The sequence below is a fragment of the Parus major genome, chromosome 1, assembly GCF_001522545.3.
Source record: "Parus major isolate Abel chromosome 1, Parus_major1.1, whole genome shotgun sequence".
Taxonomy (NCBI): domain Eukaryota; kingdom Metazoa; phylum Chordata; class Aves; order Passeriformes; family Paridae; genus Parus; species Parus major.
This window is the reverse complement of record NC_031768.1, coordinates 60,363,951-60,387,201: the sequence shown is the minus strand read 5'-3', so window position 1 is coordinate 60,387,201 and position 23,251 is coordinate 60,363,951. Positions and strand designations below refer to the sequence as shown.

The window sequence follows — 23,251 nt, the reverse complement described above, 5'->3', positions numbered from 1 at the left end:
AAGGGCCAGAAGAGCACCACAGGGTAATGAGGAACTCTGGGTAGTTGAGTCTGTGAGTAACCAAGCAAGAACAGTCATCAAACACAGCAGTATTTTTGTTTTCTGCCACCAGCTCTCAAGCTCTCTTAGTAAAAGCCAACTTAGTTAAAATATGTTCTTGTATTACAGTTGTGGTTCAAACTTGTGGTTTCTTCCTCCTAACTAAACTGCAAGGAAAGAGACCATTTAGTCACACAAGACTGCTTGTCAGTAAAGAAAATACAAATTTACTTTTATTATAACCATAAAGAGGCATTAATTTAACAATTAGCTGTACATTCAGCACTCAGGTATGTATCTGTGCCAAACAGACTCAATTCTCTTACTGCTAAAAAAAGAACACTTCTCAGCAATGCACAACTTGTGCTTACAAGATGTTTATTGTCTCTGTATTACAGTTATCTTGACAGACAAGCCTCAGGATACAGAATAAAGCTTTACTCTTGGACCAAAATAGGAGGCAACATTTTTATTTAAAAAAATTAAAAATGGCAAGTTTCTAGTCAGATAATATAAAGCATCTTAAATTAATCTTTTGAAAGTACTTACACTATTTGTAAACGTAAATATCTGGAACTGTACATGTTTAAACAAATGTTCATTTAGCAAACAGGCTGTATAAACTGATTGCTCTTCTAATCCTTCCACCAGCTGTCCTAGAGCCGTTTGGGTACTCTAAGAGAGAAAAAGATCCCAAGCACAAGAGCAACTGCTGCCATGGTCTACCCTTCACATCTCTTCTGTACAATGTCTGTATTAAGTCAGTCATAACTCTGTACAGTGACCATGCAGTCCTTCTGAAAAACTTTATAAAAAACAAATATACATATATTACAATGCACTGGACATTATTTTACAGCCTGTATTTCTACATAAGTAAAGGGAGAGGGCAAGATTTTCTCCTTGTTAGTTCCTTTACTTAATTTTTAAGGAGTCATATAAGGTCCTATGAGTACCATTTATGTATCTCAGCACTACTGCTGTAACACTTCTTGTGGTACCTTTCAATCCCACCATCTTATACTCCGGCCTTGTTATTTATAACAGGAAAATTATTAAATCAAAATACCACCAATGTGCAAGGAAATTTCTTCATATTCAAATGTATACAGAGCAGGCTTTACAAATAAGTTAAAAATCTGTCATATCACCCACTACATTTTCATTTTTCAGTGCTGCACAACGAAGATTTACACACTGAGACACCCTGAAGTGTTCATTCCATTAAGAGCCAGGCATTTAGCATCCAGCTTTCCACACTAATGTCCAATTAATGTTCACTCAACAGGTGCACTGTTTACAAGTTACCGAGTACTTATCCTCTCTTTACAATGCAGATTTGACAGCCTTGCACATCAGGTTTCAGGTCCCCACAACCCCGATTAGCACTTTCTCCACGGCACAAAGGCTCTGCAATTCCAGATCTCATTCCCACTTTAAGTTATGTGACATCACCATTTGATCTTGGAAAAGGAAAAAAAAACCAACTCTGCCCTAAAATTTGGTAGCTGAAAACCTCAATGTTAAGCACTGCTGTCAAGCAGCTGAAAACATGTGGTTCCCTCAGAAAAAACAGAAATTGTGTTGCACAGCTTTCCTTCCACTGCAAATCCCAAGGATCTGAGACTCTTCACATGGAGAAAGGCTAGAGTATGACACTTCAGGTCAGACCTCACAGCTCCCAGTCACAAGAGTGTAAGAAAGACAGCCCATCCTGTGTTTCAAGAAACACTTCACATGTGGGAAATTAGGTTTTCCCAAGCAAGAACCTCTGAATTACTTTCAAGCACATGGTGGATTACTAGGAGTTTCAGGGAAATTAAAATAAAATTCAGAGTATGCCTGCTTAAGTCAAATTGTCATACCAATGTGGTCATCTCCCAAGTCTCACATATATCTATTGCTCTCATTTGATTCCCTGCACTGTATTTCCAGCGTCTCTTTGAAAGTGTGGCTTCCCACTCCACATATCAGCTCATTAAGGGAAAGCAACAACGGTTTTTACATTAAAAAAAAACAAATAAAAAAGGTTTTCAGTTTTGAAAATATCTGGAAAAGGCAGTAATTGAGCTTTCATATGAGTGATCAGCAAAGGGATTTTTGTTTCATTTTCTTCTGTCCACTGCTCAACCCAGTGAACAGGAAGACCTTTGCCAAATCAACAAACCTGTTCATTTTGGGTTTTTTCCCTAAAACAGGGTTAAGCAGCCTGGATAGTTCTGATGCAGACCAGACTGCACAGTGGGATCCTTCATTTACTTCAAGCAAATGTCTCTGCATTCCCTTCACTGCCTAGCATTTGGCTGAAGCTTATTCCAAGCAGCCTCACTGCTGGGCTACTTGGACATCGACAAGAGTAAGTTCACCTGAAAGACAAAAAGAAAGCCTATGTTAGACAGAGCAGCCAAGTTTCAGAACTGATGTGTCATATTTTAACATTTAAATAGTATTCCTAGGAAGCACATTAATCAGAAGACAGTTACAAAGCAACAGCCAAAATTTCCAGTCAAATGCCTACTCACAGGCTTTTTAAAATGCAACTGTTGACCATGCTGACTGCTTATTTCAGCAGTCACAAACTACTGTGATAAACTTCCTAAGACAACTTCACGTGTTGTCAAGAAATTCCAAAACACAGGCACACTGGCAAAAAATGTTACCATTCACCTCAAATATCTGAAACACATTTGGGATCCTTCATAGTACTCATTTCCCACAGATTACAATACGGTTTCCCACACACTTCAGTTTGTAGAGTAAGTGATCCTAAGGTTCATCAGATTAACAATTAGAGGAGGCCATCTCCTCCAGGATAAGCCCAACTCCTTATGGTGCATCATTCCCACTCAGTGCTCCAGGACAGTTGTTACACACACTGCTGTGGCCACACACGCTGCAAGCAACATCCTCTAATCCATAAACTAGATTACTTGTTTACATACTGGCATCCTGTGATAATCAAGATTCTACCCACATCTCCTAGACTACTAAGGTCAAAGTGACATTTTTAAAAGCCTACTTGGTTTCTGACAGAGAATCCCAATACAGGGAATTCTTAACCCAAATTATCTCTGAGACTAAAGACCACATAGGGTTACACTTCCATAAACATCTGCACACTTTCTCAATACAATTCACTTTAAATGCACTCTAGTAATTCATTCTCATGCTTCCTAAATGTAAAAGTTGCTGCTTTCTGTATTTGTCAAATGCACAGGTTTTTTTAAAGGCATATTCACTGGCTTGATACCTTTCCAAGACAACAATGCCAGGAAATGGCGAGACTCTTCTACAATGCTGTACAACTCAATCCCCAGCAACATCAATCACCACCTTGGTTTAAGAAAATCTATTAGACATTCATTAAAAAACCCCAACCAAACAAAGTCCTCTCCTAGCTGAGAGTCTTAAGATCAGATAAAGCCCAAAGTTTAATCATCCAGGATTAAGGGGGATAAGAAATAAATAATGATTCTGAAAACTAGAAATACGAAAAATGAAAAAAAATCAATGTTTATAAAAGCCAGTCACATGAAAGAGTAACTGATAAAATAGGGAGCTTCAATATATACCTGTTCCATTGAAGGACAAGCTATGATCTGGAGGTCTTCATTACTAAATTCTTCCTTTAACAGAGCATGGAGTTTCTGGAACATTTGCTGAATGTTATTCTTTTAAAGGCAATGAAAAATCAGTATTAAAAAACACAACACCAACTTAAACATGAAGCAGAACAAACACAATGTACACACAATAGCTACTGAAGTAACCCAGTGGGGAGATGCAGTCAAACTTCAAGAACTCTTCTAAAACAAGCCCCAAAACAGCTACAAGGAATCCACATTAGTCCTGAGATAAAAAATTCAGCTAAGATGTGAAACACTGAGTCCTACAGACTTAACCTGGAAGCTTAAAACTCAAGCTTGGCTCTTCAGGTGGTTTACAGTAGGTTTTCCACTGAATCTGTATCATCCTCTCTGCCACTGGCGCTCCTGCCCATGCATAACTGACCAAAACTGACTGGTTTGGTGTGGGACAGAGTTAATTTTCCTTACGGTAGCTCATTTGGTGCCAAGTGGAAGATGTACACAGCAAAGAGCAGCAATTACTTCCCTGTAATACGTGTGTGTTGTGTGGAACAAGGGAGAGCAGTAGAGCTGTTTGGATTTGGCGTTTTTAAGCTGATGATATCACCATGAAACATCTGCAGGAAAACATGGCAGCAATACTCACCCTGACTGGCTTAAACAGAATTAATTCTGTATCTTTATTGGACAAGTATAAGGACATGCTTCGTAAAGTTGATGGCAACTTTGTTTTTATTGTCTTGTAAGTGGAAGAGACCAGATCGTTGATCTTTGCTGAAAGTAAAAGAAAATATATTTAACAGGCTAAAATGGAGTTCGGCTTGCTGAAACCTACGCTCCAGAAAATCACCTCCGCTCTCCTGGGGCAGATCATTACCACAGATTGAAGTGGAAGGGAGAGAGGGGGTGCTGGGCTGTGCAGTGTCAAACCCATCACAGGACACAGCCTGCCAGACACTGCTGCCTTTCCCTGCAGAAAATGCACCCACCCCATTTCTGAAAGCTACCACATCCTCCTGAGGTTTCTGAAATCACAGCCCTCCAATAGCAATGAAGTTTCACATAGGCTACCACCCAGAAAACTTACCTGGAAAAGAAACTGCTGGGAAACAGTGCTAGTATAGAGAACAGAATATCACAAATGTTCCTTACTGATTATAAGCCATGTCTGTGAGAGGAAAGGCTGCACAGAAATCTGGATTTTGAATTAACCAGACAGGAATCCTCTGTCAGACAAGACCTTCTTTCTTTATTGTTAGGAATTTTAATGATTTTACAAGATCATTGCTTAAAGGCCAGGGGAAAAATATATTTGTAGTTTCAAAGTACTGAAGTTAATATCCTATGTGGGTTTTCCCTCCCTCAGTTTCTGCCACATCTAAATTTTCTGCCTAGTCCCACTGCCCAGACAAATGACTCCAGGAAACAGCAGAAGCTCTGCTTCAATCTGCTTCTATACACATAATTATCTCCAAACAAACATTAAAAATACTCCTGAAGAAGCAGGAGATGTTAAGTAGAAACTTGAGTTAGCCCTTGAGAGTGTCTGACCCATGGAACAGCACTGAATTATGTATGAACATAGCTGGCTGGCTTTGCATCTTAAGAAAATGATGCAACAGAAGGTTCCAATGTATGATTTGGAATAATCAGATTTTTTCACCCAGAAGCATAACTTTGTCATGTGAAGAGCAAAATAACCAAGGAGCATCTAAAACTGCTCCAAATGTTCTCATGAAGTGTTCATATTTGAATTTTTAAAATGAGGGAAAGAAACCCAGATTCCATTTCTGCGTAGTGACAGGAAAACTGAAAACAAAGTAAATACCAAATGTACAGACAGTAAGGGCTTCAATGGGTATTCATTCTTTCCTACAAAAACAAAAGCTTTTTCATAATGTAATCAACTAATTCCTTAAGCACATTCTGTATGCATTTGCAGAAATGCTGTTTACATGCAAGAACAATCACAGCTTGAGAAATACTCGAGGCATTCATCTACTGCACCAATTAAATATATATTCTGAAGTTTTTCAGGTTTTTAGAGCTGGCTTAAGACATTTCAAATAGTACAGAGGCTAAAATGGAAGTCAGGATTTGCAAGAAAAAGGTAGATAGTTCTTATATGTAGAGTTTTTCAAAATCAATCAGTTTCTCAGTCCAAGTTATTCTGACCACCTCTTCAGTCCTAACAGTAACATGAATACAAACCAAAGTAAATACCTGGTTGTGCCCAAGGTTGCTGTGAAAGGCTGTAATTGGGACCTCCTTGAGTGGCCATTGTTTTTAAAGCAGCTACCTAAAACAAGTAAAATCAACAAAATCATTTTTCTTTCAGTTGAGTTCACAACAAAATGACCAAGTAAAAATTGCACAACTCAGATACCACTGTGTACAGAATCTTCACTACTCTGTCTCCTCTATGACCTGACTTAACAACACACAGGGGAAGCAGCTTGACAGAAATGCAATTCAAAATTACAACCCTGATCAATTCTTGAAAGTAAAATTCAAAATGGGATTAAATTTACAAAGATGCTTAGGCACCTAAGGATACAAAACCTCAAAAGAGATTTATCCTTAAGCAGCTTAGTGAAACTCCCCAGATTCCAAATGAATCATTGAGATCACTCAGACAATCTATCAATCTCACCAGTTACCCATCTATACCTTAAGCATGCCACTGACCCCTACCCCAGCATGATGGGCATGAGTAAATTTAATACTTTAATCTTCTAAATTCTAAAAAAACAGAAGCTGGGGTATCTGCACTCCATGCAATGCTGTAGCCCCAGTTTCTAAGAGGTCATGTCACTTATTCTCAGGACCTAAGGTTCAGAATAGATCCTGCTGTGAGGCTTTTTCAAGGTACCTAGAAATCCTGACCTCTAGAGCAGGTTCTAGAAAAAATGTGTTGTGACAAGATATCTAATGCTCTAAGACCTCCCTCAAGAACACACATGACCCAAGGGTGTTTTTGAAGACTTACAAATCCAGTCAAAAGTAGTTTCTGCAAAAAGAAAAGCTACTACCACATAGCCGTTAAAATTCAAGGAAAAATTAAAGTTTCTTGATCAAAGAACACAAGGGTTGCTTTTAAAAACAATGACATTTTCCTTTAACTCATTAATCTCAAAAATGCCTGGAAAATTGCTGTTGGAACTTAAAGGAAAGCACATTATCTTCAGCTAATCACATAGCACTAGCAGCTTGTCATATATCCAATTTAAATACCAATTCCCTTATCCTACCAGTATTTCAGTTAGGTTAGCACACATACACACATTTGTACCTTTGTCATGAACTCCTCCAGCTGTTCTATGAACTGTTTGGTTTGCTGCTGAATAAACTGCTCACAAGCTGATTTCAGATGACGATCTACGTCTTTCTTGGAGTCGATATAATGTTCTCTGATTTCTGGAGTACCCTTGAACAGAGAACAACAATTCTCTTCTTTACACTTGCCAGAGATCACCACACATTTACATGACCCAATTTATCTTAATGCAATAAGACTGCATTACCTCCAGTAAGAACTGTATCAAGGCGTTGTTGCTGTTTAGTCTAAAAAATCTTGAAACTGCCTTAGGATTCAGGATTTTAAATGCTGCATCTGTGAATCAGAAAGTCACTCACACTGTAAGTCAATGCCACTCAGCTCCAGAATCTACAAACTCTAATCACTTACTTATGCATAAAAAATGGCCCAGCATGAATGATTATGACTGCAACATTAATGATTCTAGCACTGCTGGGGGTGGATGCACAAGCACAGAAGCACACAAGGCTTAATTCACTCCTTTTCAATGGCACCTATGATGCACCTAGACCTAACAGTTGCACAGTCTTAACAGATAAACACCTTACAGGAAACCAACAAGTCACTGATATTAACTGCAGTTGAAAATTGTACAACAGGAAAATTGTGTGAGCTCTCCTCTTCTTGTTACTGTATCTTCTAGTGGAAGACCTTTACATGTGGAAGCTAGTTAAGCATTTACAAACAATATACAAAATTTTGCACATATTGCCTGGGAAAACCAACTACAGTTGCATGAAATAACTTTGAATTGGCACTTTTTTCCTCTGTGCTTAGCTGTTATAGTTAGGACTAAACAACAAAACAACAAGGTTGAAATACATTCGTGTTTATATTCTCTACAGAAATCTCAAGAATGAAAAGCAACAATGTCTGTAATTAACACAAGACACTGAAATTACACCTATAGTCCTAACAGGTTGCTGTCAAGACGAAATCTAGCCAAATTGGGAAAAAGAAAATTATTAGTTGCAGTATAGCTTTTTACTCTACTGTCAGCCATTTATCATCCTACACATTCATCTATTGGTTTTTGTGGTTTTTTTTTAATTTCAAAAGAAATTCTGCACTCTATATAAAACAGGGGGAGGAAAAAAAGACATAAGAGAAAAAGAAGTGCTCTTTGAGGCATTAAATAAACAGAGAATACCAAATATACAGGTTTGTAGTTATTGCACTGAACTAAGAATCTGCACTCCTATGCAGTGAAAGGTGAACACAGAGCAAGATTATTTCTGTTCTCTGAATTTTTTACCAGCAATTTGAGAAATTCCAAAATTTCACAAATTCTTGATTAGAAGACTATGAGCTAGTCCTTTTTCCCACCAAATATTTCAGTTCCATGAACCTTAACATTATACTACTTCAAAGAAATTGGGGAAACACATGACTTTTACAGTAAGCAGTGTCACTTCATCTGTAAATACCAAATTAAATCTTAAACCTGTGTGCAGCAAGTTTGGCTAGAACACAGAAACACTATTAGCTGTGTTATTCTTCTTCTACAACTCATCCCAAATATAAAAGCCCTACAGGCCTATGCTAAACCACAGTAAGAATTAAGCACAACATCTTTTCAATACCACTGCCACCACCACCCAATATAAACAGTTTTTCATTACTTACCACTACCACCTGCAAAGCACTGGCTGGCACAAAAATTTATTCCATTAAATGGAGAACAAACTTGTGTGTCAGCCAGGGCAAGACACCAAAAGGATGTATTTACCCTTTACCCTCCAGTCAACTAGAAACCACTCAACAGGTAGGAGGTTTCATTGATGTTCAAATGCAACAAGTGAAATGGTTAGTGTAAGAAATGCTTGCTTCAGAGTAAAGACTGCAGCATATTAGCAGGAAAGGGAAGTTATTTCTTCAGCTCTTACTTCTGGAATGAAAGGAGAGAAACTTGACATGCTTCCAACAATTTTTCCCATTATCTTTACAACTTGGAAAGTGTATGACAGTTCAGTTTTGTATTGAGAGCTTTTTTCCTGAATTTTACGAAGGAACAATAGTACAATTTCAAAAACCATGAACATGGCCACTACTTCTATTTTCTTACAAGAGAGATGATTCCTACATAATACCAATATTGTTTACTGAACTTGCAAAATAAGAAATCCTTCTCTAATCAAAAACCTCACAGAAAGGTCCAGGAAATCTTAATTTCCTTTAGCTAAGTAGGCTACGTATTGTTAGATTCACCTGGTAAGCAGCAGTAAGGAAAGATAGTCCTTTAACAAGTCAGAAAAGAGGAAAGACATCTCTGTGCAAAAGAAATGTAGACTACTTAGCTGTTCTTAAAAAAGACTGGACAAATGAGTTAGGTCAGTAGTGAAAGCAGGCAAATGCATTTCATACAAAAATAAAGAATTTATTAGACACATCTTGAATTGCCTTGAGTAGGAGAATGGTTTTGGGTTTTTTCAGAGAAGCTAGAAACAAAGCAAGAGATTAGAAAAAGCACACAGGTCATTGCAAGTGAACATAAAATAAACCCAAAACTTTTGCTGGCACAAAGGGAGGACAATCCCATCCCATTCTGTAGCCAGCAACTGTTTAGTACCTCTAGTTTTCTTAAGGTCCAGGGAAATTTCCTTAATGGTGAAATCTGTGTGGAAAGGAGCAATTTGTTCACGAAGAATCAGAAGGTGTTTTATTAAGAAAAGCTGTCCATCAACCTGGGTCTACAGCACAAAAAAAAGAATATGCATTACACGTAAAAAATAAACCCCAAACAATTAAATGAAGAGCAAAGTTTCAACATTTCCACTTTTATTAGTTAACAAGCTTTTTCCATTAGCCTGTAGTGTCATTAATTACACTCTGAGATCAACAAATCCCACTTCTGTACTATTCCTAATACACTGCACTATGGAAGCAGATTTTATTCCCATTTCTTAGAAGAATTAGATTACACAGCCATATTACTAAATGTCCTCATTACGTAAAGGTATCCACTATCTGAAAGATAAAAATTTATTCTTCTTCAGAGAGAGGAATTATTTCATGTAATTCATATAAAGTTGAAAAACATGAGGTTCTAAATTTGTTTTCATCATGACAATGACTAAAAAAAGCTAATGTTCCTGTAATAACCTTGATTAACCATGCTTTTCTGCAAAGGTCTTACAACACATTTTTCTCATGTCATTAAACACAAAGCTTAGTTAATTTCTAAACAGTATAGCAAAGATACAAAGAGTAAAAGAAGGCCAAGATCACACCATCGAAATGATCATCTTTGCACTGCTTGTTGTGTTAGTTACATGCTTTACACTGTGTGCAGGTTTTAATCTTTAAAGTTCATGACTCATTGACGTAAAATGAGCACTCTAGAATTCAAATTTGCTTTTGCAAGCTGGAAGAGACCTTTCCTTGATATGATGTTAAATAAGACAGAAAAGAAGAAACCAGATTTAAATCTGCAATTTCAAGAAACAGAAATTTCACTAAAAATGTGTGGTGGAAAGGGCTTCTTGAGTTGTTTGGGTTTGTTTGTTCATTTCCAATCACAACCAGAACCTTTTTCATTACTAAATATTTACCACTTACAAAAATCCAACAATTTTAGCCTACTAAGATTTATTTTTTTTTAAATTCACTTCCTGGCTGTTAGGAACTAGGAAATTGCTACAGGATTTAAATGAATTGTGACAGGAAAAATAAAGTTTACTCCAACTACTTAAACACAATTAAAGTTTAAATGACTTGATGCATTGAATTCTGGGCAACACATAAGATCAAAACTTTTCATAATACAATTCTGAGCAGAGAATACTTAAAATTTCTTCCCAGCAAATATAATTTAGAAAGATTTTTGAAAATGCAAATAATGAAGGCAGAGAAAAAGAGAAAAGAGTAACAGGCAGTGAAAATAAATACAGAGAGCAAAGTCCTCTAGCAGAAATTTCTCTTTAGGCATCACTTTACTGAATTCCCATGAGCTAGAGCAGCCTGTAAACACGATTGCTATGATCTGTATTCCACCTTTTTAGACAGGCTAGCATGTGAATCATTATCTTTGCCCTGCAATACATTAACCATAACTAAGAACTGGCAAATCCATCAAGTCTCTGAGGGCAGAGCAACATGCTTTGACTGAGATTTTAACAGAATTCTGAACCACTGCTTCGTGACTTTAGATATACAAGGGGCTGGGGGCTGTGGGAATCATACCCAAAGCACAGATTCTGACCTTATTTTTGCTGATGGAATCAGCAGCTCCCAGCAGCGACTGGATGCAGGCAGATAAGGCCTCTTGCGATAATCCCTGAAACACTGCCCTCTGCAGGGAAGAGGAAATCAGACCAACAAAAGAGGTTTTAGCAAAGCTTAGGCAGAATTTTAAGAGTTGCACTTTGTGAGCAATGTGTTTACCAGTTTATAAAACTCCATATTAACTAGCTACATACATGTTGGCTAAATGCAGTGACGCAGGACGGAACATTCACATACGAAAGCTTGCTACAAGCACTGAGGCTGCATGCAGGTACCCACAACAAGCATGCCCTGCAGCTCTGAATTGGCACCTGGGTAGCAACATGGTCAGTGACACCTCACACAATCAGAGCCAACAGCATGAATGGTGTGTGCTGGGTAACCTGACCAGACACCTCTTTGTATGTCAGGGCAACTACCTGTGCGTGCAAGCCTCATCTGCAATAGATAGGAGATCATTCAAGTGAGCTTAACCTCAGGCAGACTCAAATTACCTAACATTTGTGACAGCTTAGTAAACAAACATGACAGCTGCCATGGCCCAGGGGACACGGAGCAAGTCCTTAAGTGGCAGCAATATGATCCTATGGCTGAGCCAGTCATAGGAACACAGCTTGCCCCCACCAGCACTGCAACAGAGCACAGGAGAGCCCTGACTGCCCCAGACTCACCAGCTGCACTGAATTCATGTCTTCCCTACCTACAGGGTGCAGGCAAGGGCTACCAGTTCTTGCTACAGTGTCTCAGGGGAAAACTAAATTAACCTCTGTGCAGACACACAGTAAATGAGCCTTGGAACAATGCAGAAATCACCTCATTTACAAAGGTCTAGCTGAAAACAAGGGGAAATATTCATCTATCTTTAGCAGGATTGACATTTTAAGCAATAAAGCATTAGCATTTTCCGCCTTCTTTTTTAGCAATAGCATCTTGGCAGGAATTTCATGTAACACCCACCAAAGATATTTTTAAGTCCATTAAATGTATCTAATAAAGATACAACACGGGAAGAAAAGCAGAAATACTTGCATTAGTTTCCTCAGTGACTTGTCAGCTTTATATGCTGTTAAGTGAGCAACACAAAACAGATTCTAATGGGAAAGTCTTAAAATATGTGTTAAGTAAGCACTGCTTTTGTTTCTGCTAGACATGAAGATTTCCACTGTTCTAAACTTTGGAAATGGGTTCCTGTTTTGGAACATGAAGAGATGTACCACAAAAAAAAATTCAGAATGTTTTCAAAATGTAGAAGTAGTAGAGTCACCATTTTTAAGACCAGAGACATCACACAAACACATTCACTCAGTAATTTCAGCAATAAAATCAGTCCCTGTAATTGACCCAGGACTTTGTATTTTTTCTTGTCCTATTCACTCCTCAGATTTGGTGAGACCAATATCTTGAACATCAGACACTAAATTATTTCTCTAACAGCAAAAGCAATAGATGTATAAATCAGTGTAATTTTTTTCTAGTTCTACAAATATAAAACTGTCTTGGAAATGATGACCTAAATTTGTCGGTTCCCTTGTTTTACACAAAGATAGCAGCAGAAAGACCAGGAGGTTAGAGGCCAGTAATTGTCCACTCCTAGTTTATATTAAAATATTTAGACATGGTGCTCTCCACACTTTATAACTTCACCTAAATAAATTAGAAAAAGAAATTTTTGCATACATCTATACATCTGTAGAGTTTTGAGAGACACACTAGAGTCCTTCTGACAGTAGGATACCACATTCCATGCAGATCTGCAGGTGAAATTGTGCTCTGATGCCTGGGATTAAGGGATTCCGCTGAACCTGTTTAAAAGTAAATACACACATGAAAAACTTGCCCGTCTGTCCTTTCAACTAAAGGAGACTGTAATATCAACTGCATTTTATACTCTCTACACAGAAATATGACATTTTATTTTACCCAAACAGGTTAATTGTTTTTTCCTTCTGAGCAGGTCAATACTAGATTTCTGATGTGATGAAAGCACAAGCCTGTGAAAGACATGAATTTGCTTTCAGGGGTGGCCCAGCTCGACCTTTTTTAATGAGTTAGTTTCACAGGCAGGTCTCCAATGGCACACACCTCTCACTCAACTAAACAGCTGAAATGATCAAACAGTTTACAAAAAAAGAATAGGAGAAAAGAGGAAAAATAAATGGTAAGAGATCACAGAATTACAGGAAATGCTTAGGAAAAAAAAAATTAAAAAAAACATTCTATTTTATTTCTTCATGTTTTTCTTTCTGCTGGGGATAATCCTACATAGATTTTACAGTTGCAGAAAATACAGGGTTTAAACATAATTTTAATAACTGTAAAAATAACAGCAAAACAAATTTTGTCATGAGGTTGTTGTAAACATAAAAAAGTTCTCCTCCTGGGTAACCTTCTTAATAATTCTGTATGCTCAAAATGGATTTTCACAATACCTAACAGACAGAAGTCTGTTTACATTTTCATTGTTCCTAAATCAAGCTGGGAAACAGCTGAGTCGATAGCATCAGAACCAACCAATAGCATCAAATACCAACCATTTAAAAAAAGTAAAATTTTTATAGTTTCACCTACTGATGGAAAATGCACTTGTTTTTATGTGATCAGCACAGAAATCATCTGAAATAATCCAGTAATATCTTTCTACCTTTTGCAACTATAAATTTATCGTCACAGTAATTAGAAAGCCTGTAAAATCTTATGCTATCAGTTTGAGGTTCCTAGGCCATTTATTAGTCACTTCAGCTACTCCTGCAGGTACTGAAATAAGAGAGGCACCTCTGAAGGGCAAATAATACCAATTATCTCAGACACATATCTTCAAATTATACCATACAGGTTCCCTCCATTTCCTGAGTGCAGGTGAGATTTACAAGACTTGCAAATTCCATACACCTGGGGTGAAGTATGATGAACTCAATGGGATTTGTGGAGGCCAGCTAGAAACACCTCTGCAGACCTTCCAAGCCAAAAGCAAGAAACCACCATGTAATCAAAAGGGATACAAGAAACAAGTGATAAAGAGCTGAGAAAGATGCTGCTGGGGAAATAATACTGTACCACTCTGAAGAATGATAAAATAAAAGGAGAAATTCTTCATGGATCTTCAACAGCAATTTAAAAATTTGTAACATTCAAATGACTGGCATCAGAACAGCCACATTTGATGAAATTTTTTTGCAGTTTGCTGTAATTTACAGACACATAGGTCACACGTTTAAAATGTCAAGTCCTAAATTCTGAATTATTGTAAATACCTATAATTAAGAGATGTAACTGACACATCAAATCATCTTTCTCAGCACAGCTGACAAACAGAAGCATCCCCAACTATCCATCTTAATAGCAGGGATACTTTCCAGTGGAGAATACAAAGCTCAGGTTTATACTAAGTACAGTAGATGCTGTTGGCTGCAAAAGTAGTTCCTTCACATAATGGACTGCACTGGAAGCACAAAGAAATGGCACCAAAAGAACAAGATTAGGCTGTTTCTCATAAAAAAATACAAAACTAAAACTTTGAGACAAAGTTCACCTCTCAAAATTGCTTATGAATTTGTCTAGCAAAATAACCCTTTAAGATACATGCAAGTTTCTCACAGATGGTTCAAGTTAATGCTTACATCCCATAAGCTTTATGCATTAAATTGACATTATGAGATGTATTTCATACCAGATTTAACTAAGCTGCAGGACTCGGGATCTTCTAGCCGGACATCTGAAAATGAAGCTTCAGATGGCAGCTTCTTCTGTTCCTCCTTCAAACTCTGTGCAATTTGCTGCAAAGAAAGATACACAATAATATTTTAATATCACATAACACTACAGATAGAAGCATAATGAATTGCAAAAGAAATCAGCTACACCCAGCTTCCAGTGTTTCAAACACATTCAGAAGAAAAAGGCAGATGTTTCCAAAATAGTAGCAGAAATATTGCAATACAATAAAGATTCACAAATACATATCTGTGTAAAGCACTATTCTTTCATTTTGCCTGTTTTACTGATCTCTCAATAACGACCTATAAAGCCATCTAGAAAGGAAAAGTCAAAATAGGGTAACCCAGTTCCACACTTACTTGGATTTTAACCAGATCATTTTTGATGGCTTTATTTTCATAAATGATATGTGCAAATGGCCCAGAAGTACTCTCTAGTTTATTCCCTGAAGGAGTTCAACCAAAAGCTTTCTCCTAACATTACTCAACATTTCCATGGTTCAACCTTTTCCACTACTTGGTCTGCTTCAAAGCAACAAGAAGCAACAAGAATGGGCAAAGAACTGCATTAATATCTGAGCAGAACAGCACAAGAAACACTTCTGCCCTGTGCTTTTAACATTTTAATAATTCATTTACTAAGACAGAAGGTCTCTCTAAATAGCAAAGTTTTGAGGTTTAAAAGCAATCAGTAGAAAAATGAATCTCAAAAGAGGCAAAAACTGATGTCTTACGAGGACATATGAAGAGCAGCATCATTTCTCAATTTAGCATGAACTTTCCCTTGCTTAGCTGAAAGGCCATAGGACCACTGTTAGAAAGTAAGGCCTCATACAGACCAAACATCAGAATCACTTACCTGAAGATGTTTATTACTACTTAAACTTTCAGTACAAACAGCATGTACTCAACAAACTCACTAGCTTCAGGGTTTAAAACCCTATGGATATCCCACAAAATTGCTAAAGTACAAACTATAGCACAATAAAAGCTTTAGATATCTATAAAGACAATATCATAGCAACATGGGTTCACTACTGATAATTTTCTCACAGTGTTTTGTCTGTTGGCAGGCAAGAATTGAGCACAGGTACAGTTATACAATGTTAACTTCTTTCAGCCCACAGCAAAGTACATATTTTTTAGGATGGCAGAGAGGAGAGAGAGAGAGAAGATAGATAAGACAGACAGACAGACAGACAGAGATAGGCAGATAGATAGATAGATAGATTAATAGACAGACAGACAGATAGCTTCTGTATTTTTTATAAGGAATGTTCTGATTCTGAAGTCAAACAGCAGTTTCTCCACCAATTGGTACCAGGTAGAACTAAGTCCTACAATCTTCTAAGCACCCCCAGCTATTCTGGCAGCTAGGTGCAAAGCAGAATATAGCAATAAAATTTGGATTTGCCAGTCCATGTTGGAAAAGCCAGTCTCAGTCACCTCAGTACTTAGACAGCTTGGACCTGCCATTATAAAGTGAATGGCAATAGTTATTTGGAGCGGGATCCTAACTATGTTTTACTGCTTCCATGCAGTCCTCATGCAGTTGCAGCTTGTTCTAATCAAAAACTCATTAAAGGTTTCTCACTGGGCATTTTTTTATTCCTGTAAGTTGTTTCATTCTGAAACTTTCATCAGTATAATATTAACCTTTTAAAGTAAGTAGAATTGCTTTGATCCATTTCAACAGGAACATTGACTCAAAGGGCTTGGAATGACTAAAATAACGGCTAATAGTGATAAGAACTTGAAAAAGGCTTCTGGAAGCCATTGCTAACATGTTATATCATTTAAAGCAAGTCTCCTCTCACACTGCCTGAGCACAAGGTACACACATGCCTACCAAAAGCTAGTTGACCAGTAATTCTGAAAACAAACTTGCAGTTGTGACTGTCTAAAGCATCTCTTCAATTCCAGCTCAACTAGAAAATACACTGGGTAATACCTATAACTTATTAATGTAAATAAAAGTTCAGAAGTTTCAAGTTCTGATAAAACTGTTAACTGTGAACTATTGCCACTGTCACTAAGTTTGACATAAAACTTTGACATCTAGTTTAGAGTCATAACTTAATCAGCAGGTGTCAATTTAAAAATGCCAGTAACACTAAATACACCTAAGAGCAGGAAAACCCAAGCTGCAAAGCACCATACTGCACAACTGCATACACTGCATGTACAAAGTCAGGGAGAATGAAAAAGCTGAGGCTGTACCTCCATCATTTCCAGTTTGTCAGGATAGGCGAGGTCTCCTGGTGCAGGCTTGTAGCCAGTGATGTCAGTCTGAATGTAAATATGTGTCCTATAGACAAGGCGCTCTTGTACATCTTCCAACATCTGCTTGACACCAGCCGCAAATGCACCCAGTTGTTCAGCTGACAAAGGCAAGACAAGGCACAAACTTGTTAATTACAAAACAAGCTTACAGAAACACACATTTGAAGTATCACATACAGAACTGTAAGAACCTGGCTTGCTGCAGAGGGAGTCAGGCTGGTTTTGGAACAGTGGCATGCAGACAAATTTGTGACAAACAAGGAATTTACTCCATACTGCAGTTGGTTTGGCTCCCCAGATTTTCATTAGCCTACGAAAATGCAACCTCACACTGATGACATCAGATGCCTTGTTAAAATTAAGGGTTCTACTTATTTCAGACCTGAGTACATTAAGTGGAATTTTGGTGGGAACAACAAAGCAAGGTGGCTTTGGTTCTATCACAACCAATAACCGTTGTGTGGCTGTTGGAAGTTGATAAAAACAGATGAACCAAAGCATCAAACTTAAGAAATAAAGCTCACATCAGGCGTAAGAATTATTGTATCAGCCCAAATTTAAGTAGTAGGAAGACACTTCTTATGATAAACCAAAAGATTAAGTCAGCAAGTTTTTGCTCATTCCCAACAGTGTTGCAATTATACTTCCAGGAAAGTGAACAATTCTTCATGATTATTGGCACAGCTTCAGCGACAAAGAGCTACACTGGGTGATATACCAGCTACCAAGGATGATTTCTGTTTATTGCCTGGTGCAATAAAGACTGTGAAAGGATTCCATTATGCACTGGTCATACTACAAAATGAGACACCAGGTCTGCTCACTCCCATGAGACTTTGAGCTCTCCATACTTACAAAACTCCAAAATATACACTGTTACTTAACTCCTCTGCTGAAGTTACAATTTCTAGTCTGGGAAACATGACATTAAGGAGAACTGAAAAAAAAATCAGTTTGCATTTCTTTGTTTTATCCTCATTATGCAGAAAGCTCTACATGGATGATGCATTAACAGGGCCAGGTAAAAAAATTTGCTCATTTGAAAAGTTAATTTGAATCAACCCTGGTGCATGCATATGCACTGGGTGGATGCTTGCTAGCATTTGTACAGTCTAGAGAAAATATGACTAATATCAGTATGTTACTTTAAATGATGCTATGAACAGACCCAAATATACAGACCTTCACTATAAATGAAAACACATAATTTTACACAAACGTGTCAAAGATGAGGTTAGGCTGAGATCCACTAGAAAGAAATAAGCATCTAGAATTTCTATGCAATTAAGTACTTTTGTCAGTTACGAAAACACTTAAAAACAATCATCTTAAATCTATGAGTTACCATTGTTCTGTACATGATCCTCAAGCATCTCATTTTTGAGAATCCCACAGAGCTCAGAAAGTGTCTCTAAGTGAATGACATGGATGATCATTGGCCTCAGGACGTCATACAATGAAAGACACAACTTCTCCAATAGTTCACTATGAAGGAAAAATAAAGCAAAATACTTTCAGGATCCCCCAAAGGCAAAAGAAAATTTTATCATAAACATAGATTATTTTGTGGCAAAGATTTTTGAAAGGAGGGTGAGAAAACAAGTGTCACAGAAGACTTCAGACAAGACTATTTAAAACATAAGCCCACTATTTCCTACAAAGTAGGAAAAGTTTTTATTTTAAAAGATGTGGCATACCAATTGCTTAAAAATGGTGTTATGACTTTTAATTAATTTTCAAATAAAATTTTAAAAACCCAAATAGACTAAACAAAAAACCTACACACACCAACTCAACCTGTCACAAAGGGAAGATGCTGCAAAGTGGTTTACTTGGCTTCTGTGTCAAAAAATGCTCCTGCTGAGCTCAGAATCATAACCCAAATTTTCCCTTGAGAAAAGACTCATCTGATACCAAGTACTCAACAGTGTATTAGAATCAGAAACACACAAAGAGGGACACAGGAGAAGAAGCTTGGTAATGTTTTCTGTAATAGCTACCAACACCTCAGAGCACACCTTCCAATCTAAGAGAAGTTAAAATATCAATGCAGTGACACACCAGATATCCCACTTCAATTTCTTTTTTCTTTCATGTTCAAAGCGATGCATATATTGTTTAAAGACACCAACAGCACTCACTCTAGACATTTTTGCCATTCTCAATGCTCCCTTCACTAATCATATATTAGGCACTAATGCTATTGCCAGTACCTGAAAAGTCAAGTAATTTCCCAGTTAGAGCTGGAAATATAAACATCAAGAACACTGAAGTAATTGCACGTGATAAGGATACTGAATTTATTGCACATTTTTTTTTATTCACTAAGAATGTCTGTCAATAGGACAAGGATACTTCAGTTCCTCAGACAGGGAACAAAAATGCTCATGAAAGAATACTCAGAAGAAACATTTTGAATGCCTCTTCCTTTGCATCCTATAGCACTATAAGCAACTTGCTAAAACAGTAACTCTCCATGTTAAAAGCAGAAACAAAAGAGAAAGTTTCACCAGACTTATTATTAAATACCATTACTATACAATAATTATTATTGAATACAATACTCAATATAAGATCTCTACTCTTAGGTAAGAATAGGTAGAATTTTGGTAAACTGTTATCTCTACATAGACAGCTGGCTGTAATTTCTTCAGAGCAGCTTAGCATTGCAGAAAAGAAAATGTGGCTATGTACTATGCTAAGAGAAACCTAGTAAAGTAGCTACTATTTGAAACATTTTTCTTAAAATATTTTTATTTATATAAATATATATTTATTTTTTAAATATAAATATATATATTTATATGTATTAATGTTTATTTAGATGTAGGCAAAAAAAAAAAGGAAACAAGTTCTTAGGAAATTAGGTAGTTACATTCCATCAAAGTTAAAAAAAAAAATCAGAAGTCTATTCTCATTCTTGGTGTGAATAGCCCTAGTGACAAAATTTCTGTCTGAACAACATTTTACACTGATTTCAAGCAGGGATATTTACTCCAGGATTGCACCGAGATAGCTGAACTGATTCTTATCCAAATTTTTTTCCGTCACCTCAAATTCTGAGCATGCCCATAACTCAGGTAATTGAGGCCACAATTCCTCAGAAAAGACTGGGCTTACTCTGGCACTGTGGTTTATCGCTAGTGAGGCTTTATGCAGTTTTGGTTTTCCTTTAGCTTTGAAGGATGGGGAAGGTTGCAGGCAGTCTTTTTTTCAGGTTACACATATGTCCAACTCAAGCTGCACTCAATTTAAGACATTGCAACACTCAAAACCAGTGTCTCAGTTATATTAATAGGAATACATTTTAGTTAGGAACTTTCTAGCACGGGAACATGATGTACCCAAATTTCAAAATCAAGTACCATTACTAAAACATACCAGAAAACTGGAGGAGGGGCATAATCTATTCAACTGCATTAGTATTACAGGTCTGTTGCAAAAAAACTTAACAATACTTTTACAATGCAATTACTGTGTGAAGCAACAACCTGTCCCTCTTTTATGTTTAGGCAGAGGAAACTGGGACACTGTTCTCGTCAGGCATCCACTACCCTGCCTTCTGTTCAGCCAAAATACAGGCAACATGCAAATATTCCTTGACAGTAAGGGCAGGTCATTAAATCCTTCTGGAAAAACAGTTGGAGTTCAGCAGCCTAATTTTGGACTGAGGAAAATGAAAGTACTTGTTCAACAGGCTGTGCAAAAGAGGCTGTACAAAAACAGCTGAGAGCTGTAAACTTCTATAGCTATTTTCAAAGAACCTGAGCATCTTTAACTCTTTCAGACTATCTACAGAGCATTTTAACGATTATTTATGGAGAATGGGAGCTATCAGCTTTGCTTGATGAAAAAAGAAAACACAAGAACATCAATTTCTGATGCTTAAAGTGAATAAGCTGTTTTTTTATCTTGCTAGTTCTTACCAAACCACTTGAACACAGCCCTGCTTGCCATATAGTATTGTCTGCTACATCACAACACACTAAACACAACGTGCAGTAAAACAAAACCAGCATGTACCACCTACTCCAGTTTTGGTGTTGGTTTTGTGAAGAACTCATTGTAAAGCTGGTGTTCATCCTGGCATACATGGACCATAAAGGCACAACCACTTCGTACCTGTATTCACAGAAATACAAATACTTGATTATTAAATTCTTTTCCTTGCATCAGTATCACAAGAGATACTACAGCTATTATTACTATATATTATGTATTGTGTTGTGATGATAACAGCTACGATTAAACTGAAGCTTTGTAAAATTCAAAAGTAACGAGATGAACTCTAAGACTATGAGCTGAAAAGAAGTTATAAGCCAAATAAAAAAGCCAAATAAAAGCTCACTGCCAACTTCTGTCTCTTTATTGTTTTTGAAATTTAAGTAACCATATTTTATGCTTCTTTTTTATCTTCCCCCCTCTGTGAGGTATGTAACAAAGTGGAGTTTTTACAGAAACAAAACACGTGTAGCTTGAAAATATTAGTAGAATGTTAATGATTCAAACTCACAGACAACAGTAACAATTCTCCATGTAAATGACTGAATGAAGTAAGTTCATTTTGCCTGGGGGAGAGGAAATTAAAACATAACAAAACCCACACAACACATGACTACTTTACCTACCAGAGCACAATGATCTCTGTTATTCTGACTGGTTAATTCTGTAACAGTGCTAGCGATACTTGGACCAAGTAAAAGCTCCCGCTGGTCGAGGTAACATTGATGGATTTCATTGAGAACTTGCTGATACCTAACCAAGAAATTAAAACAGTAACTGCATCCTTAGGATCATTTTCTGGCACACATTAAATGCATTCTAACACCCTCTTTAGGCCTATGTAATTTCAATTTTTAAAACTTTCTTTTAAACAAATAATGTGTTTAACAGTACTTAAACAAAAGCATTTTCAAAACTTAAAACAGCTGAAGATAAATTATGTAGACATACTCACTCTGGCATTTTCTCAGATCTTTGCTCTACTTGTTCAATAAGAGTCTACTCAAAAAAAAAAAAAAAAAAAAAAAAAAATATGTAAAGTATAAGACAAGAATAATATGTCTAACAAATTGTGTGAAGAAATGTTATCATAAAAAAAAAAAAAAAAAAAAAAAGAAGTATTAACAATAAATTACTTTTTTGTTGTAATTGGAAAAGAGTTTGTAGTATTTTTCCATGGATACAATATGCAATCTTTGGACATTCACACTTGCACAATATGCAATTATCCCATTTGCACTAATAAATTCAAACCTCGTTTTCATGACTTCATTTTTAAAAGTTAGTTACCAGCTACTTACCCTGACTTTGGGAGCAGCTGCTCGGAATTTCACATAAAACAACGTGAAGGCATTGTCAGAATTTGGCACAGCTGAAGGATCCTGAAAGAAGAGATGAGTAATTGATTAAAAAGCAAAATACTATACTTGGCTTCTAGTATATAATGGCTGAGATAATTAGACTCTAAAACAGGGTATTGGTTCTTTATTCTTATGCTTCCAGTGGAACAGCTCTTTGCCACTTTTCACTAACAAAGGCATGCTAGTTTGAGAACTCAAAGTCAGATGGAAGAACAAAACCCAACCCAAAAGTTTCATCCAACAGCCTCTACAGGAAAAGGAACATTTTCAGTAATTATTACATTCTCCACTAAAGACAACAATTTTCTCTAGACCTGCCAGAGTAGTACTGATTGTTGGTCTGTAATATGTAGTACTAAAATGGAACAAACTTCTCTTTTATCTGCCAGTCCCAAGGCAGAGAAGCTAAGTTCCAGCTTGTATTCAAGCTCCAAGCAGAATATCAAGTCTTGAGGCAGCTCCCCCTATGGGTCCCCAGCCCAGCAGGCCAGACAGTTTGAACTTGGATAAATTCTAGCAGTAACAAAGCACAGCAGAGACCCAATGTACACACCAAGCTTTTTTCCCCTTTTCTCTACTGAAGCAAGACAGAAGAAATGGTCTTCTTTAGAAACATGATGGGGACAGCAAATCCACCATCCCCACCTTCTATTTTCATCCCTGTGAGCAACCTCATCATCCTTCTGTTACAAACATACATCAAAACCTCCACTCACGTGTGTG

The 23,251-nt window shown here is 37.0% G+C and overlaps 1 protein-coding gene across 7 annotated transcripts in view; it reads right to left on the bottom strand.

The window, feature by feature from the left end:
• Positions 1–240: 240 nt before the first annotated feature.
• The window catches only part of COG3 (component of oligomeric golgi complex 3), a 30,614-nt gene continuing 7,603 nt past the window's right edge, over positions 241–23,251 (bottom strand). For 6 of the 7 annotated variants that reach the window (XM_015639463.2, XM_015639472.3, XM_033514677.1 and 3 more), the window contains 16 exons: positions 22,469–22,549; positions 22,123–22,166; positions 21,794–21,920; positions 21,196–21,287; positions 18,511–18,650; positions 17,103–17,263; positions 14,837–14,942; positions 12,847–12,971; positions 11,147–11,236; positions 9,515–9,635; positions 7,151–7,239; positions 6,919–7,053; positions 5,850–5,925; positions 4,273–4,400; positions 3,612–3,710; positions 241–2,405 (listed from right to left, as the gene is read on the bottom strand). In XM_015639463.2, the coding sequence (XP_015494949.1) occupies positions 2,376–2,405; positions 3,612–3,710; positions 4,273–4,400; positions 5,850–5,925; positions 6,919–7,053; positions 7,151–7,239; positions 9,515–9,635; positions 11,147–11,236; positions 12,847–12,971; positions 14,837–14,942; positions 17,103–17,263; positions 18,511–18,650; positions 21,196–21,287; positions 21,794–21,920; positions 22,123–22,166; positions 22,469–22,549 (1,644 nt within the window). In that variant the 3' untranslated portion in view covers positions 241–2,375. Of the gene's footprint in view, positions 2,406–3,611; positions 3,711–4,272; positions 4,401–5,849; positions 5,926–6,918; positions 7,054–7,150; positions 9,384–9,514; positions 9,636–11,146; positions 11,237–12,846; positions 12,972–14,836; positions 14,943–17,102; positions 17,264–18,510; positions 18,651–21,195; positions 21,288–21,793; positions 21,921–22,122; positions 22,167–22,468; positions 22,550–23,251 lie in introns of those variants that run through there. The other variant, XR_004497614.1, reaches the window with a different exon arrangement.